General features: G+C 37.4%; 1 protein-coding gene and 1 long non-coding RNA gene across 2 annotated transcripts in view; one reads left to right on the top strand and one right to left on the bottom strand.

Moving 5' to 3' along the window:
* The window catches only part of LOC145538374 (putative uncharacterized protein ENSP00000383407), a 44,821-nt gene extending 28,303 nt beyond the window's left edge, over positions 1-16,518 (bottom strand). Inside the window, exons 1-2 of the mRNA XM_081570328.1 lie at positions 16,495-16,518; positions 9,106-9,228 (exon numbers count right to left, since the gene is read on the bottom strand). Of these exons, the coding sequence (XP_081426454.1) occupies positions 9,106-9,228; positions 16,495-16,518 (147 nt within the window). The remainder of the gene's footprint in view (positions 1-9,105; positions 9,229-16,494) is intronic.
* LOC145531171 (uncharacterized) overlaps positions 1-19,846 on the top strand; it is a 79,069-nt gene that overhangs the window by 46,007 nt on the left and 13,216 nt on the right. The gene's annotated exons all lie outside the window — the stretch shown is intronic.

Consider the following 19,846-nt stretch of genomic DNA (forward strand, 5'->3'; position numbering starts at 1 on the left):
TTTTTGATATACACATTTCTTGCTGTAGCCGACATCTGTCATTCACTAATCCTAAAATCAATGTGTAGAAGAAGGAGCAGGCAGGAGAAGGAGGAGGAGGAGAGAGAAAGAGAAGGAGAAGCAAAGGAGGGAAAGAGATAAGGAAAGGAAGAAGGAGAGGAAAAGAAAAGATTCCTCTTGTTGCTAGGGTAAGATGTGTGTCTTAGGTCCTATCCATCACATGGACCAACTGAAGACACTGATTCAAAACTGACTAGCATGAGAGAAAAGACAAGGTGTAGGCATCCACTTTTAATATCTCAAATCTCAGCAGAGATAGTGTAGTTATGAAGCCTGCTGCTACGATCGTGGCATCTTGATTTCACCACTTACCATGGATAGTGCCGGAAGCAGCGGCTCTCTTCGGGATGGCAAGTTTTGCAGTGTGCTTCTCAGTCATTTCTTCAAACTCAGCTAGAGTACCTGTCTTCAACCTCCCAACAATTTGGAGAATTTTTAAGCCTGCAATCCATTTCCTTCTGCTTAAATGAGCTAACTTGTATTTTGGTTGTCTGCAAATAACTCTGATCAATAACTTATCAAGTTAATTTTAGATCCTGCATTAGTTATCTATTACTATACAATATATTACTTCAAAATGTAATGCCTTAAAACAATACACATGGATCATTTCACAAGTTCTTTGTGTCAGGAATATGAGCATGGCTTATGTGGGTCCTCTGATTCAGGCTTGCATTCAAGTTATTGGCCCAAAAGTCTGAGGTCTCATGTAAAGGCTTAGCTAGGAAAAGAATCCTCCTCCAAGCTCTCTCAGTGATTGTTGACAGCATTTGTTTTCTATAGATTGTTGAAATGGAAGTCTCTGCTCCTTGCTGGTTGTATGCTAAATGCTGCTCTGGGTTCCTGGCCACAAGGGCCCCTTCTAGATGGGATCTTGCTTCACTGTAATGTGCAGGCAAGAAAGCAATGGAGAGACTCAGCTTGTAAGACAGAAGTTGTAGTCTTTTATAACTTAATCATAGATGTGACTTTCTATCACTGTTGCCAAATTCTGCTGGAATCAAGTCACACACAAAGAAAGGTGAGTATCACATAAAAACATAGATACCAGAAGGCAAATGATGGTGAATTTTGTAGGTTGATTTGGCTAGGCCACAGAACCGAACATTTGGTCAAACACCAATTAAATTAACATTGAAATAGACTTTGAGTAAAGCAGATTACTTTGTATTATGTGGCTGGACCTCACCTCAACAGTTGAAGGTCTTAAGAAGAAAAGACTATAATCCCCAAGGAAGAGAGTTTTTGCCACTAGACTACCTTTCAACTCATTATAACATCAGCCCTTCAAATTTCAGACCTGCCAGCCTCCCTCCTGGCCAAGTCCTTAAAATAAATTTCTCTTTTTATATATCCACATCCTATTAGTTCTGTTTCTCTACAGAACCCTGATTTATTCAGTGGAGTTTATTAGCAGCCATCTTAAAAGTCTGCCTTCAGTTTCAGAAGGAAAATAATAGTGTTTTATCTCAAAAAACACCCTTCCTTCCAAAAAAATATTGAAAAATGCCCATGGAACCAGTAGCAAGGGGACTTGGAGAACATCTAGTCTAATCCTATTATTTTATAGAGGTGGCAATGAAGAGTCAGATTATGTAATGATTATTCAGTGCTATTCAGAAACAAAGCCAAGGCAAGAACTCAGTTTTATCTCTTAATGCCCTTACCATTGCCCAATGGTGAAAGTTCTCAGTCGTGTCCAACTCTTGCAACCCCATGGACTATACAGTCCATGGAATTCTCCAGGCCAGAAAACTGGAGTGTGTAGCCTATCCCTTCTCCAGCAGATCTTCCTGACCCAGGAATCGAACTGGGGGTCTCCTGCATTGCAGGTGGATTCTTTACCAACTGAGCTATCAGGGAAGCCCACCATTGCCCCGTAAATTCTGCCAAGCTGAAAGTTGAGAATTGCAATAATGGCTTGAAGACTGATTATAGGGAAGTAAAATCTTCATGGGCAGATAAACTACTGGTCAGATGGGTTGTTCTTCCCTTCATTGGATCTTCCTGTAGTGGGTAATGGTGCCACCTCATCCTCTAACCCAGATTCCTTAATGATCAATGGCATGCATGGCCAAGATGGCAGGCTGGGTCATGGATCCTGCCAGTGGCTATGGAACAGAGCAAAACTAACTGGCCAAGAGGGGATTAAACCCTTGACCTTGGCCTCATTAGTGCTAAGCTCTAACCAACTGTTAGACATGCATCGTATCATTTGTCTTTAAAACTGTGTTTGAATCTGCTATATTACACTCTCATTAACATCTGGTAGCTGGGAGCAATTTAATTGATTTCTCCAGTGCTTTTTATCAGTGCAGAATGCTGATGAGTAAGAACATAAAAATAAATAAATAAATAAACTTGAATTTAAAAAATATTTAACTTAAAATGGACCAAAGAAACACCTGAAATATAAATTAGGATAATAAGAGTCACTGTGATAGATTTTCTTGTTTACTATTATTTACACATGGAGGGAAATCTCAGAATAAATGTCAAACATTGCACTCAAACTGGTTGTTCATGATTTGAGGCAATTTGTGGAGATTAAAATCTTGGGTTTTCTAATGCACATCAACAATAAATCCTGTTGTTTCTTCCTGTCCAGCCTGGTAAAAATCAATGCTTTTAGGTAAGCAGTGTTGATTACAATTTTTTTGAGCAGTTATTTTAAAACGACATCCAAGCTCAAGTGAGAGTTTGACTTAAAGTCATTTAATCAAGGATATTAAATTAAAGGATCACTCTGCCCTGGTGTGATGGGTTGTAGAAGGAAGAAAATGAACATTAACATGCATTATGCCAGGTGCTTAACGTGTGTTATAACATTTGATCATCGCTACAAACCAAGAGACAGACATCTTTATCCATATTCTATTGCTCAGAAAACTTAGGGTCAGAGAAGTTCAATAACATTTTCAAGGATACAAAGTTTTCAGCTGCCTGGGGAGCAGGAATAAAACTCAAGTTTATTAACTTCATTGCCCATCTCAAGTTCTCTCTGCCATGTCATATATATTAGATTATATTCAGTGTATATAACAAGGTTGGATTCTTTATCTTTCTGTCTTCCCCTCCTCTTCATGTCTCATCTTCCCAAAACACATTCTCCCACTAAGCCTCTCCTACTCTCTCTAACTCTTGCCTAGACATGCAAAACACACACACACACACACACACACACACACACACACACTTGGGACAGAGAGGCCAAAGAACAAGATTAGTATTTGGGAAGCCAAAACTGCAGTCTTGACTCCATCCATTTCAGACACATCACTAATCTCAGCCTCCTCACTGGTTAATACACTTATTCCCTATAGTCTTTTCTCTTAAAAGTATATAACTGTTTATCATCAAGTATTTTTATACTTTGTATTTCCTGAAGTAAAGTGGGGAATTAATATCATTTGGTTACTTTGATACCTCAACATCACCAGCAATTTCAAGCCTTTAATTCTATGCTGTCCAATACAGTAGCCATTCTGACTGTATGTGGCTACTGAGCAATTGGCATATGGCTAGTCTGAGTAAGGAACTAAATTTTAATTTAATTTAAATTTTGAAGTTGAAGCTGGCTCAAAAATACACAGGTTTTATTGTTTCATTAGACACAGGATTCACTTTAACCACTGAAATTTTAGCATCAAAATTGAGATGTATAAGATACACATCAGATTTCAAAATCTATGTGAATATAAAATATCTCATTAACTTTTCATAAAAATTACAAGTTGAAAGATTGAAGCAATAATATTTTACATATACTTAACTACAATATTATTAAATTAACTTCTACCTGTTTTTCTTTTTAAAAATGTTGCTTGCTAGATCAGCAAACTTTTTCCATGAATTGTCGGATGCAAATAGCTTAGGCTCTGTGGGCCACACACAGTTTCTATGACATGGTCTTCTTTGCTTTTGTTTTTATTTATTTTTTTAATCTTTGACAATTTTATTCACTAACCTATGCCAACTGACTCTAACAGTGCCTCATACAAAATAAGTGCTAAAAAATTAATTAGAAGCAGTTAGCTGATAAAATTCAATAATGACAATTATCTCAACTCTTTGGAATTCTTACTAGATAGACATTTGAGATAATTTATTTATCTGTGTTTAAAAATTAACGGAGTGACCCTTCTCATCTGACATCAGACAGTAGAATTGCTGCAGGGCTGAGAGTAAGGGGAAATAACTGTAGCCCACTTATGGGCTTCCCTAGTAGCCCAGACAGTAAAGAATCTGCCTGCAATGCAGGAGACCCAGGTTTGATCCCTGGGTCGGGAAGATCACCTGGAGAAGGGAATGGCTACCCCTTCTAGTATTCTTACCTGCAAAACCCCATGGACAGAGGAGCCTGGCTGGCTATAGTTCATGGGGTCGCAAAGAGTTGGACACAACTGAGCGACTGACACTTTCCCTTTACAATGGGTATACTTAGTTGTGTTACTGTAAAAACTGTTCTTAGCTCGTGGGCAGTACACATACAGGCTACCCAGGGCAGCAGTTCTAGTCACAGCTCTATTGTAACACATCTGCCATTCTAACGTGGGCACTCAGTAGAAAGACGGGATGCTCTTCTCTGAAACTGAACTAGGCTGAATCCATACCGAGGACTGTTGCCCTCGTTCTACGGAGGAGGACATTGAGGTCTAGGGAATTTTAACAGCTTTTACAAGTCAAATAGCTAGTAAGGGCAAAGTTAGAATGAGGACTCACATCTGCCCACCTCCAAAGCTCATGTATGACACTGCATCATGCATTCTCCGTAATTAAGACTTTCTTTAGTGTGACTAATGAATTTTCACTGATCCCTTCATTTAGCTTACCAATATTCATTGAGTGAATACTTGTGCATCCTACAAATAATAGAGAGATATATCCCCTGTTCCACATTTAAGCTCGTTTTTGAAAAGGGCTTCCCTGGTGGGTCAGACAGTAAAGAATCTGCCTACAATTTGGGAGACCCAGGCTCTATCCCCGGGTTAGGAAGACCCCCCTGGAGAAGGGAGTGGCTGCCCACTCCAGTATTCTTCCCTGGAGAGTTCCAAGACAGAATTGAACTGGTGGGCCCCAGTTCGTGGGGTCGCAAAGAGTCGAACAAGACTGAGCGACTAACACACTAACACTTTGAGAAGGCTTAAATATCTTACTGACTTAATTTATGAGATACAAAATGAAGTGGAAAACTGACAATTATTGGCTTACTTCAATCAATATAGATGGCAAGCTTGATAATTCAGGCTTGATCTTCTTAACCCCAGACTGGCAGAGGTACAGACATTTTATGTTCTCACCTTTTTTTCTAATTCAAGACCGTTTATTAGCTTAAGACATAATAAAGTGGTGCTAAAATAGGTACAGAATCAAGCAGTAACAACCCCATTTTAACTAACGTAATAAAGTAATCAATCTTTAGCTAGGCTAGTATGTTAGCCTATTTTCTTTCAGCATGTTTGCTTAGCTGCATGATTATTCACTCTATCAAACTTTTAGCTATTATTATTATTGTTAATCTTTTTTTGGTAGCAGCCATCCAAAACTCTCTGGCTTTGCTATATATTATAAATGAACCATTTATTATTATCTTTATAAAATTTAATAAAGTCTCATTTTAAATCAGTTCTTCTTTAGACCATTTAGCTCTCCATTACCAATCCCTCCTAGAAATTCAATTAAAATGTAAACTGGATATTTTTTATGTTCTTCATTTAAAATCCCAACATTACTTTTTTTCCCTTAAACATCTCTCTAATTATGCAGTTTGTCTACACCTGATCTTCTCTTTGGGGGCCCTGGAACATCTTACAACTTCCAAAAAACTTCTCACTTCTAATAAGTATGCATAAATAAAATAGATTAAGAGAAGCCTGGAAGCCTATGACTCTTCTCGCATTTTGGGTTTTCTTTTCAATTCATGTGGCAAATGACATTATTTTTAGTATGGACTATAAACTTCCACTCTAACTATGTATGCTGTTGGGTTGGGTGTAAAGTGTTTAAGTTTGAGAGTACCTCTCCTCTATAGGAAAATTACAAACACATTTGGGCTGAGGACTCTCAGAGTTGAGGAATAATTCCATTAAGTTTAGAGGTCTTTTCATAGTATTTTCAGAACATTAACCCATAAAGAAGCATCTATATTCAATACTATTGTGACTGGTCCAAATCTTTTTCCCCTTGAATTAGAAAAAAAAAAGAAAAGTGAGGATAGTAGGAGAAAAAAAGCCTCCATTCTTCAGAAACTTAGATGCAAAGTGATGAAAGTTCTAAAAATCACTGAATTTCATGATTAAAAGACTAATTTTGTTTTATCTGAGCTGTGGAATCATTTTAATCAGGAATAAAATAGGTGTCCATAATAATCTGACACAATTGGTATAATTCAACAATTGAATAGTGGAATCAATAATTGAACCAGTTGCTTTTCAGTGTGAGTGTGTATATACATATATATACACACATAGGTAAGCATGTGTTAGTTGCTCAGTTGTGTTCAACTTTTTGCAACTCCATGAATTGTAGCCCACCAGGCTCCTCTGTCCATGGAATTCTCTAGGCAAGAATACTGGGGTGGGTTGCCATTTCCTTCTCCATATATACACATATGCATTTATATACTGGCTTCCCAGGTGGTGCTAGTGGTAAAGAACCTGCCTGCCAATGCAGGAAACATAAGAGACACTGGTTCAATCCCTGGGTCTGGAAGATCCCTTGGAGGAGGGCATGACAACCCACTCCAGTGTTCTTGCCTGGAGAATCCCATGGACAGAGGAGCCTGGCAGGCTATAGTCCATAGGGTTGCAGAGTTGGACACAAAGGAAGCAATTTAGCACAAGTGGATATTTATATACATATAAACATTTATGTTGATATATATGCATATATTTTAAAATTAAATTGTGATACATATATATTTATTATATACGAATATATGAAAGGTATACATTTACCTGAGTATTTAATTATATATATACGGAAATATATATATATATGACTCAGCTAGTAAAGAATCTGCCTGCAATGTGGGAGATCTGGGTTCGATCCCTGGGTTGGGAAGATCCCCTGGAGAAGGGAAAGGCTGCTCATCCCAGTACTGGGGCCTAGAGAATTCCATGGACTGTATAGCGTATGGGGTGGCAAAGAGTCAGAAACAACTGAGTGACTTTCACTTTCACCTCCACTTTCACATATATATACACGGAAAGAGAGCTGTAGCAATTTAAATCATGTTTTATTTTCATCTACTTTTGCAGTGTAAATGAAGTTTGATAACAATCCTAGTAAACTAGTTGCCCATGAACATGTTTATTTTTCTTGCATACTTATTACATTCATACATTTAAGGAAATATCTTCAATCTTTTAATCCTATTCAACCTTTCTTTTTAATTATAGAGAAAAAATGCTTACAAACATTTTGCAGTGTCAATTGACATTTTCCATGTAGATGGTCTCTCTCTTTCACATTGAGATGTAAAATGTACTGTTGCTTCCTCTTAAACATACCTGTTAACATCAATATTTTAAGGATATTGAAAAGGGTACAGAGCGGAGTTTCCACTGCACTAAATTTTTTTAATTATATTTACTTACTGAGACTTATTATTGAACTTGTTTACTGGAGGAAAAAGCAAACCACTTCAGTATTCTTGCCTGGAAAATCCCATGGACAGAGTGGTGGGCTATAGTCCATGGGGCCACAAAAGAGTCAGACAGGACCGAGCAACTAGGCACACATGCACTGACTAACAGTATATTATCTTTTAGTTGATCTAGGTTTCTGGGAAACAGAAACATTCGGTAAGCTGGGGAAATAAGTTTTCAATGTCCTCAATGAATAAAATAGGTAGCTGAGTAGGTTGGTGTAACATTAGAAAGTATTTTAATCTAATCCTTTCTCTAGAGCAAAAAAAAGATCTGAGTTTGAATTCTGGGTCATTCTCTCTTTAACTGGGAAAGTTACTTAGCCTTTCTCAACATTTCTAAACTTCTATAATGTTATTGTGAGGGCCAGCACAAATAATTTCATATAAAACATCATCCAGTACAGTCCCTGACAAAAAGAAAGCACTGAGTAAATAATAGTTGATATTATTTTTTGTTGCTGTTATTGGGGAAATGTGTGATTACAAGGGTAAGAGGTGACATATACCTCTGTAAGTATAGAAAATTTTGTTATTTGCTGCAGACATAGGACTTTATATACTGTCCTGAGTCAAAGTAGAAGCGAAATAAGTTTGTTAGAATGGGATTAATTTAATTACAGCACAATTGACTAAGAAAACTGCCTGCACTGTAAAACAGGAACAGGGCTAATTTTGCAGAGCATGAAGAACTCTTGGCCTCTGGTAATTATAAATATAATTCACAAAACTATTTGCCTTTGCATCCTAATAATACTCAACATTTTGTAAGTTGATGGTGTGTGTCCATAAACTTAAGCAGCAGCTTAGTAAAGAAGTAACACAGATTTTAAAGCAGTGAGTGGTGTGCTGAAGTAGGCACTAGAGAGAATGAATAATTAAATATTCAGGTATTATAAGTCTGTTATTAAACCATTAGCAGTTTGAAGTCAACCATAGTAGACCATTCGAACCGTGGGAATTACAAATGCTACAAATCTGAGGTTCTCCCCACTCACCCCAGAGACCTGGTTTACCAGTAAACTGCTGATGTGGACATATGTAAATGTGTATTTAATTGCCAGCTTTAACACTAAATGGTTTATAGACTTTAACAAGTTATATTGTATTTCTCTCCCACAATTTCACCATCTAGAAAGCAATACAATTACTTCTTTGTCATAAGTTTGCCTTTGATTAAGTAATTTTAGTTACATGATCATCTAATACATACTTTGTAAGTGGTAGTTCATACTAATAAGCCAAAATCATGTAAGACAAAACAATGAAAAGTAGAAATTAAAAGTAAATGAAGAAGTTTCAGAAAACAGGGTATTTTGCCATATTAACATGCTTCTTGAAGGAAGTGATTCTAAATATACAATAGAAAAGAGGTGATCCACTCAAATTTCACTCACCAGGAAGAGATTGCTGTGTGATCTTCCACTCTTCTCAGAGGGTGAATCAGTTCTACCCGAGCTCCCCTCTTGGTGAGCTTGTTGCCCTGGGACTGGCTCATATAAGCTGTCCATAGAGCCTTCCTGTAGTAGAGAGATTTCTGAGTTAAGGAATAACAAAATGATAATTTTCATTGGAAAGTTGTCTAACCATCTACCCACCTTTATACAGTACCTTATCTAAATGATCCTTTGCACTGGGATTATACTTTATGATATGTCAGTGTTCAATAGTGAGCAAGATGGCAAAGAGAGGCATTCTCAGCACTTACTAGAGAGCCAGGAATTAAAATAAACTCTAAGTGTTGGTGAAAGTGAAAGGGTTAGTTGCTCAGCTGTGCCCGACTCTTTGCGACCCCACAGATGTCTGCCAGGCTCCTCTGTTCATGGAAATTTCCAAGCAAGAATATTGGAGTGGGTAGCCATTTCCTTCTCCAGGGGAATCTTCCTGACCCAGGGATCAAACACAGGTCTCCTGCATCACAGGCAGATTCTTTACTGTCTGAGCCACGAAGGAAGCCCAAAATGAGGCAGTTTTTCAAGAAGCATGATGAGGACATAAAGTTCAAGGTACTAAGAAAAGACCTCTTTGGACACCAATACACTTCACTGGCTGTCAGGTCATAGTTTTTAGTTATAGCATCTCTCTGATGGGAGTACCAATTGGTGCTATGTCCTTGTATAAGAAACACTATCTGTTGTACTACAGCTTCCTCAACTGTTAAATACAGTGTATGCTTTGAAACAGCAAAAATATCTCACAGGAACAATAAAGGCATTAATATTAATTTTAAATTATTTATATTAATGTTATATTATTCACTTGTTTTTATCCTTTTTTGGAATAATGAATTTTAAAATGCATGAATCTACATTTAAAACTATTGTGAACTCTATGCTTTCTTGTATTTGGGAAGCAAAACTTACTGACTAATTGATTTGTTATGATTTTTTCCTTTTAAGATTGAATTGTATTGTGTGGCATCAGCTGGAGACAGTCTTAAGGGAGAGAGGTATACACTCAATATACTGAAAATTTCTAGTCATAGTACCTGGTGATGCTGATAATGATGTCATCAATATAAATGTCTGCTGGATTACGAAAAAAGTTTTCTTGCTTGAAACAATGAGTGAGAAATCATAGTATTGTACAACAAATGTTCTCATCTTTTAAAATACATTTTGTTAAGATTCAAACAAAATAAAGATTGAATTGTATTCACATTGTCTACCTCTAAAAATTTCAACCAGTAAGTTCTGTGCTACAGTTCCATAATTCAAGCAACTTGAGCTCCAAATGAATTATCAGGAAAATTTGAAAGACCTAGGTTAGATCCTAAGATATGTGTGCTCTAAATACCTAAACATGTAGGAAAGTTGAAAGCCTAACAGAATCACAGAGTGGTGATTGGAGGGTAAGCTTTGAACCTGTTAAGTGCCTGCCCACAAACAGACAGCACTGATGGATCTTGAACCTTGTGGTATCATGTGTAATGGGGGTCCTCCACATTAAGCAAGCTCCCTGATGAAATCCAGGGGCTGTAGCAGCATCCACAGCTATGGAAGGAGGCTGAAAAAAATCTCCTTCCCAAAGCTGCTGAGGCTCTTGCTTCTAGGAAGCCATAGGCCAGAAAAGTAAAATTCAACAATGCAGCCAGTAAACTGGGATCAGAAACAAGCTGCCAATTGATTCAGTGACTGGATCAGTAATAAATCAAGTACCACCCTGGGATCAGATACCTGGACCAGCAATGTAAACCTTGTTTCTAAACTGGGGTCTCATAAAGACTGGAGATTTTTGCCTCATAGCTAGATGGAGAAAGGTAAAGAGGCCAGAAAGGAGAGAAAAGAAAGAGAGAGAGAGAGGAGAGGGAAAGACAGAGACCGAGACACTCAGAGAGAGTCAGAGAGAAGAGAGTTATGCTTCAGCATTAGCCAAAACACACGAAGGAATCAAAAGCTGAGAAAAAGTCAACTGAATTGACAGTCTGAAAATAGAGCCATTTCCATTTCCATTCCATTGCATGAATGTAAAATCATAAAACAGGTGAAAAATAATTTAAAGAGAACATTTATCATCTTCACACTAGCTAAATAAAAAAGAAAATCTACAATTAAAATTATTAACTTATGATGAAACTAAAACAGGCAGAAACAAAAAATAAAACAATGAAGAAGTCTTGAAAATAATATAACCACAGGCACTTGTATTAAGTAATCACAAATTGGGATGAACTCTAGACTTCTCAAAAGAATTAGAAAATGCTGACGAGTTCACTGAGAGTGCATAAAAGGATAAACAGAAAACCCATGAATCATTCGGGTAAATATGTGGAGGACATATTGAGGCATTACAACATCAGATTATCAGGAATTCCAGCAAAATAAAATGATAGATTTTTCTTGCTGATCAAGAAAACTAGGGACCAATTTTGCTTATAGTTTTAAGAACTCCTAAATGTAATGTTAGCAAAATTAAATAATGTATTTAAAAATACACCATGGTCAATTACAAGCATACAAGGACATTAAACATACTGTAACATGCTTAAAAAAATTTATCACTTCAATAAATATTTCAAGGCTTTAAACAATTTATTATTCATACTTGATAAAATCTCACCAAATTGGGAAAAGGCAGGACTTCCTCAACCTCATTAGTGTTATTTACCAAAAACCTCAGGAAGACTCAATTAGAAGTAATTACATGAACGTTAGAAGCAAGACTAGAATGCCTGCCATATAGTATTTTTATTTGTCAATGTTATAGGAGAGAGAGAAGCTGAGAATGGTATAATTGCTACAGAAGAGGAAAACTTACAGATTATCTGCATAAAAGTCTCAGAAAAAAAACACAGATTATTAGAAGCAGGAAGACCAGGGTTCGATTTCTGGGTCGGGAAGATCCTCTGGAGAAAGAACTGGCAACCCACTCCAGTATTCTTGCCTGGAGAATCCATGGACAGAGGAGCTTGGCAGACTATAGTCCATTGGATTGCAAGAGTCAGACACGATTTAGCAACTAAACCACCACCACGTCCTTGTAATATCAATATTTGAAAATCAACAACACATCTGTAAATCAGCAAAAACAAATTAGGAAAAGAAATCACAGTAGCAACTAAAATTCTTTAGACCACTAGCAATAAACTTAGCAAAAGATGTACAAGAATTTTTTTAGAGAAAATTATAAAACATCATTAAAAACCATGAAAGATTAGAATAAGTGGAAAGTTATACATGTTTGTGGATGGGAGAACTCAACCTCAGAATGAAGTCAATTTCCTCTAAAGGTGTAAAATTTAAATTTATTTCAATCAAAATCCCATCAAAAACTTTCATATAACTTGATAAGATGATTCTGTATATTTATAGAAGCAAAGAGATTTAAAAAGTCCATATTTTGAAGATGAACAAGGAGAGGACATTCTTCTGAGTAAGATACCTGCTGGGCATTAGAATTACCTTAATAGGTATGTAGAACAGTCAAAAAGAAAAGGATGGAGATAAACCAATGGGATAAAATATAGAAAACAAATGGATAGGGGCAGCATTTCAAATCACTGAAGAAATGGTGCTTGGAAAATTGATTTGTAACCTTACTCAGCAGTGGCCACTGGACTGGAAAAGGTAAGTTTTTATTCCAATCTCAAAGAAAGGCAATGCCAAAGAATGCTTGAACTACCGCACAATTGCACTCAGCTGATGGCGGAGCCTGACGGGCTGCTGTTTATGGGGTCGCACAGAGTCGGGCACGACTGAAGCGACTTAGCAGCAGCAGCAGCACACGCTAGTAAAGTAATACTCAAAATTCTCCAAGCCAGTCTTCAGCAATATGTGAACCGTGAACTTCCAGTTGTTCAAGCTAGTTTTAGAAAAGGCAGAGGAACCAGAGATCAAATTGCCAACATCCGCTGGATCATTGAAAAAACAAGAGAGTTCCAGAAAAACATCTATTTCTGCTCTATTGACTATGCCAAAGCCTTTGACTGTGTGGATCACAATAAACAGTGGAAAATTCTGAAAGAGATGGGAATACCAGACCATCTGACCTGTTTCTTGAGAAACCTGTATGCAGGTCAGGAAGCAACAGTTAGAACTGGACATGGAACAACAGACTGGTTCCAAATAGGAAAAGGAGTATGTCAAGGCTGTATATTGTCACCATGCTTATTTAACTTATATGCAGAGTACATCATGAGAAACGCTAGACTGGAAGAAACACAAGCTGGAATCAAGATTGCTGGGAGAAATATCAATAACCTCAGATATGCAGATGACACCACCCTTATGGCAGAAAGTGAAGAAGAACTAATGAGCCTCTTTTTGAAAGTGAAAGAGGAGAGTGAAAAAGTTGGCTTAAAGCTCAACATTCAGAAAACTAAGATCATGGCATCTGGTCCCATCACTTCTTGGGAAATAGATGGGGAAACAGTGCAAACAGTGTCAGGCTTTATTTTTTTGGGCTCCAAAATCACTGCAGCTGGTGCTTTGCAGTCTTGAAACTAAAAGACGCTTACTCCTTGGAAGGAAGGTTATGACCAACCTAGAGAGCATATTTAAAAGAAGAGACATTACTTTGCCAACAAAGGTCCATCTAGTCAAGGCTATGGTTTTTCCAGTAGTCATGTATGGATGTGAGAATTGGACTATAAAGAAAGCTGAGTGCCGAAGAATTGATGCTTTTGAACTGTGGTGTTGGAGAAAACTCTTGAGAGTCCCTTGGACTGCAAGAAGATCCAACCAGTCCATCTTAAAGGAGATCAGTCCTGGGTGTTCACTGGAAGGACTGATGTTGAAGCTGAAACTCCAATACTTTGGCCACCTCATGCGAAGAATTGCCTCATTGGAAAAGACCCTAATGCTGGGAAGGATTGGGGGCAAGAGGAGAAGAGGACGACAGAGGATGAGATGGTTGGATGGCATCATCGACTCAATGGACATGGGTTTGGGTGGACTCCGGGAGTTGGTGATGGACAGGGAGGCCTGGCGTGCTGCGATTCATGGGGTCGCAAAGAGTCGGACATGACTGAGTGACTGAACTGAACTGAACTGGGTTTCAAAGTCAAGTTAAACTCAGTAACTCTATGATGAGCTCAACAAAGAAATCATCCTGCTTCTAATGAGCAAGCTTTCTAAAAGCCTTATCACCATGTAAAACTCTAAGAAAATTTCTGGATTCAGAGTGGCCCACATAAAGGGATATTCCTGCCTCCCTTTTGAAAAATAGACCCCATTTGGAGTTTCTAGATCCAAAATAATAACAATCACCTTTAATGGATTATTTATAGTATCCTTGGTTAAAAATGGGTAGTTCATTAAGTATGGCTTTATATTTCTCTTAAAAACCCCATTTACTAAAAGATTTACAATTTCCCCCTATACTTAAGAAAATGTTTAGCTCATTCATTGACTTTCCTAATGCTAATCTTTATGCAATGCTTATTATTTAGCATCACCTATTTCTTAAAGATTTAAAGGTCAATATATTTATATACAGTTCCATTTTTTTTAATTCTGCAATCTCTCCACTAAATCGGTAGTTTTTATTCTCTTCTTAACAATGCTGTGTCTCCTATGTTCACATTCCTATAGGCACAATGTGTTTTGAATTATGCACCAATTCTTGGAAAAACTATAACCCCACCCCTTTTTTACAGCTCATAACAGCATGGTAGGGTGTCACAACACCCTGATTGAGAGCCTATATGCTAAATAACTTTATTTACTTATTCCCCAAGAAAGAATAAAAATACCTAAAATAATTTTGATTTTTTTTTTTTAACCAAGTACCTTGTGGACATTTTCCTTTTATAGCAATTAATTTTAACCACATATAAACTTCGGAATGCTTACCCAAAAAAAGTCAGTGTTAATGATGGTTCAACCTAAGCTAATATGTTTCTGAAGAAGGATAACTTAAAAAGATGGGAAAGAGTTGGCAGTCAAATTGAGTCCATGAGGCATGGCTTTGAAGCAATCCTTTTTGAGGGTGTGCCACTTTCCCTATATTACAGAGAAAGACAATCACACTCATTATATGGTTTTATGTCTTTACTAGCAGGATTACAAAGCATATGCCACACTATGCTGAGCTCTGCTATGTTATAGAAACATTAACATACTTATTATAGCACAACTCAACGTGATTTCAGAACACGGTCAGCTCTGCTGCTACACTGCCTATTTCCATGGGAAGTATATTCCTGTAAACCACATATAGCTCTTTTAGAGCAACTAGAAGCAAATGCACAATACCACTTAAATCACCTGAAATGGGATTTCTCCAGTCAGATTTATATGGCACAAAGCAAAGTTGAGCACCGGCAGTTATTTTGTAAATTAGGACTATATAGGCAACCTGATCTCGATGATTCAGCCTGCCACAACTCACAACTGCATTTTATTTTTCAAGATGCTCTAAGATTAAATCCCTTATCTTGGCTTAAAATGCCTCCTGTTTCGGTATTACAACAATGTCAACACCATCTCTAGCACTTATGTTAATCTTATTTGCAATTTGGAAAGAAAACAAACATCAAAGTAAACCATTTTACTTTCTCAAATGACAGGGATCTCCCATCAACATCTTGAAAAACCAATGAACAGGCATAATACCCTGCTGTAAACACAGATAGAAATAAATAAAATTATTTTTGAAATCCATTTTTAGCATTGGCAGATGGTCACAATTGCAGGTTAGAATTATAAAATATTTCCAGATCTATGACTATCTGCTAACTTCCACTGATCCACTTCAGGTTAAAGGGGAAAAAAAAAGCAATAATGTAAAAAAGAATTTGAGATGTGCCTATTCCCTTGAATGAGCACATCTACAGGACTGGATTAATCTATTGTAGCTTGCATTTACAAGGCTGTGTAACTCAGAAAGCTGCCTCCATGGTGGTTTAACCAAGCCAACAATGAGCTGAATCCATTACTCAAACAATAAAGAAGGAATTTTGATTACTCAGAATGTCCCAAAGCAAAACCAGTAACCCCAATGCAGCATATTTTGCAAAATAAAAATTCTTCTGCTCAATAATGAAAAGAAGCAAATAGTTCCTCAAAAAGACTATCTACATCTCACACTTAGAAATTCAATATCAAATTGTTAAGTAATTAATCATTGTTATAGATAAATATATACTGTTTTGTAAATTACTTGTCTCTGCACACAGTTGGCTTAAATTCTTTAATGAAAATGTTTCCTTATTTTTCTGTTGTAGACTTTCTTATGAAATTCTAAAATGTATTAATATCACCACTTAGGGGGGTTAGGGTAGGCCCTAGTTCCAGACAATAAAATGAAAATGAGGATATAAATGGTGCATGTATTAAAAAACTTACCAGCGAAAAGCAGAAGAGATTCATTTTGGTCAGTTTCCTCCCCTTGTCGCGGTGCCCTCTCTTGGCTTCACAGCTGTTTGTACAGTGCTCCCGGGAGATTTACTCCAGAGTAAAATCCTTGCCATAATCCCAGGGATTCACAGACCATTATCAAATGAGATAGGTCTTTGTTGAACAAACAATTTTCTAAATTAATGAGGAACCCTGACTAATAAAAGGAGAGAACGAGACTAACCATGATCTTTGTAAACAGATTTCAATGGTGACAATAATATTCTTAAAATCTGGAAGAAAAATGTAGTGAAAACAACCGTAGGCCTATTTGAGTTAAAAATATGAAGCACACTCTGGAGAAAATGTCATTCTCTGACATGAAAATAACCCCTTCCCTTGAAAGGGTTGGTTCAAAGCTCGGTATCTGGTGCTCCCCATCACCCATGTATTTTTTCTCTTCCACTGATTAAATTAATGTTGGATCCCTTATAGTTTTTATGATGGTAAATTATGCATCATTTAAAATTTCCCATTTTAACCATTTTTAAGTGTACAGTTTTGTGGCACTGGGTATACTTGTGTTACTGTGCAAACATCATAGCCATCCATCACCAGGACATTTCCATCTTATAAAACTGAAACTCTGTACCCGTTAAACACTAACTTTCCTCCATTCCTCCCACCCCGCAGCCCCTGGTAACCACCATTCTACTTTCTATTTCTATTAATTTCACTATTCTAGGTACCTCATTTAAGTGGAATCATGCAGTATTTGCCTTTTGTAATTAACTTCTTCCGCCTAGCATAATGTCAAGGCTCACTCATGTTGTAGCATGTATCAGAATTTATTTTGAGTGTAAATAATATTCATTGCATGGATATACCACATTTTTTCAACAGAAATCGGATGGTTTATTCATTTATTTATTCACTCATTCATTTATTTTTATCAGAGTATAGTTGATTTACAAGGGCTTCCCTGGTAGCTTAGTTGGTAAAGAATCTGCCTGCAGTGCAGGAGACCCGGGTTCAATCCCTGGAGTGGGAAGATCCCCTGGAGAAGGAAATGGCAAACCACTCCAGTATTCTTGCCTGGAAAATCCCATGGACAGAGGAGCCTGGTGTGCTGCAGTTTATGGGTTGCAAAGAGTTGGGCACGACTGAGCAACTAACACTGCTGTCTTAGTTTCAGGTATGCAGAAGAGTGAATCAGTTATACATATACATATATCCACTCTCTTTTAGATTCTTTTCCCATATAGGCCATTACAGAGTATTAAGTAGAGTTCCCTGTGGTATATAGTAAGTCTTTATTAGTTATCTATTTTATATATGTATGTATATGTCAATCCCATCTCCCAATTTATCCCTCCTCCCCTTCCCCCCAGATATATGTACCACAATTGTTTGTTCATTTATGTTGATGGACACTTTGGTTACTTTTACCTTGTCTATTGTGAACAATGCTGCTTTGAATATGAGCATACATAAATCTGTATGCATCTCTGCTGTCAATTCTTTTGACTGTATACCCAAAATTAGAATTGCTGCAAAGTTAAATTTACATCTTGCAAATGTGCTTCTTTTTCAGCTGGTCCAAGACTTATTTTTCCTTTAAATCATATTTATTTCTGGCTCCCCACTGGAAATGGCATCTACAGTTTTCCCTTGTCCTTTAACTAGGAATACCTGGAAAGCTGCATGGTAAACTTCTACTTTGGAGTGTTATTATCTAAGAATACTTTGAGTTCTACATAATAGCCTATGGGACAGACTGCTTACTCATGACTAAGAGCTATTCTTCTCATATAAGAGTTGGTCTGTGGATTCACCATTGTTGGCACCGATGCAGAGAATCAGTGAGGTCAGAGTCATGGTCCCAGGCCGCAGTTCCCTTGCCCTTCCCTTCAAGGTCTGAATCTGGATGCAGAAGCTCAGAGCATGAAGCTCTCACCCTTTTAGATGAAGGCATCAGACACCACGGGCACGAGTGTCAAGTAGCCCTCTGTGTTTGGCCGCCTTTCTATGACCCTCCCAAGAGCCTAAGCATACCTGTAAGTTATGCTATTTCTGCATGCTTTCTCAAGTTAGTACTTTCGGGGAGTATTATTTAAGGTATATCTTGAGAAGATGTAATATTAAAATTTAATCAAAACCAGATGAAACTAGAGCTTTGAGTCCCTCCCTTAAGGTCTCTTTTAGAAGCTATCACACTACTTCAAGTGCCAATATTTTTAAAATTTGATTATGAAATTTTCACACATACTCAAATGTAGAGTTCAATAATCCCTTCTTATTTCTGTCATCTATGTGCAAAAACCATCAAGATACCCTGTTTTATCCTTCTCATTTTTCTTTCCTGCTAAAGTATTTTAAACCCCAGCCATAATGTCATTTGACTCCTACATACCTTCACTTTGTGTCTCAGAATGTTTTTTTGACATTTTCTTAGATAATCCAAGGGCTATTGCTACACCTAAAAATTAGTCCACAATAACTTCAGATACCTCCTTGTGTCACACCTGCCTTGGAAAGAGAGAGTCTCTTCTCCAATCTCTTGACTATGAGCTGAGGCTGGAACTACATTGATACATAGAACACGGCAGCGGCATCACTGTGCTAGATCTAAGCCTTGCCTTTAAGAGCCTGCCAACGCCCCCTTCCTTCTTCTTTGAACCCAGCTGTCCTATTGTGAGGAAGCTCAAGCAGCACATGAGAGACCTACATGAAGCAACACTGAAGGCTCCCGTGAAAGCCCCAGCTGCTCTCCAAACTAACAGGCCGCACCAATATGCTAGCCCTGTGACCGAGGCCGTCTGGGGAGTAAGTCCCCAAGTCCCCGGTGAGCCACTTTAACTATGGCAGATGGAGCAGAGAACCGTCCCTCAAGAGAGCTGACCGAGTTACAAAATTGTAAGGAAGTAAATTATTGGTTTTTTTTTAAGCCACGCAGTTCCAGGGTGGTTTGTCATGTGACAAGATAGCCAAAGCACTTTCCATAATTAAATTCCCCAATGATCTTTTAAAAAAATAATAATAATTTTCATTTGCTCCATTTGAGTCAAGATACAAACAAGGACCACACATCACGTTTGGTTGTCACGTCTGGCAAGTTTCTTTAATCTTCCTACTACTTCCTCTGTCTGTTTGTCTGACTCTCTCTGTCTCTGTCTTTTTCTATTTCTCTTTTTCTTCCTTGTCATTAACTTTTGCAAAAATTAGGTGCTGTAAAATACACCACATTATATTTTCTTTTTGCTTTAAAATTTTTCTGTCTGTTCTTTTTCCCTCAACTTGAAATTCTCCTAACCTATGTCTTTTAGAAGCAATAAAAACAATAAAATATCTTAATTTTTTT

This window comes from Giraffa tippelskirchi, chromosome 2 (assembly GCF_054371585.1).
Source record: "Giraffa tippelskirchi isolate mGirTip1 chromosome 2, T2T-mGirTip1v1.2.pri, whole genome shotgun sequence".
Lineage (NCBI taxonomy): Eukaryota > Metazoa > Chordata > Mammalia > Artiodactyla > Giraffidae > Giraffa > Giraffa tippelskirchi.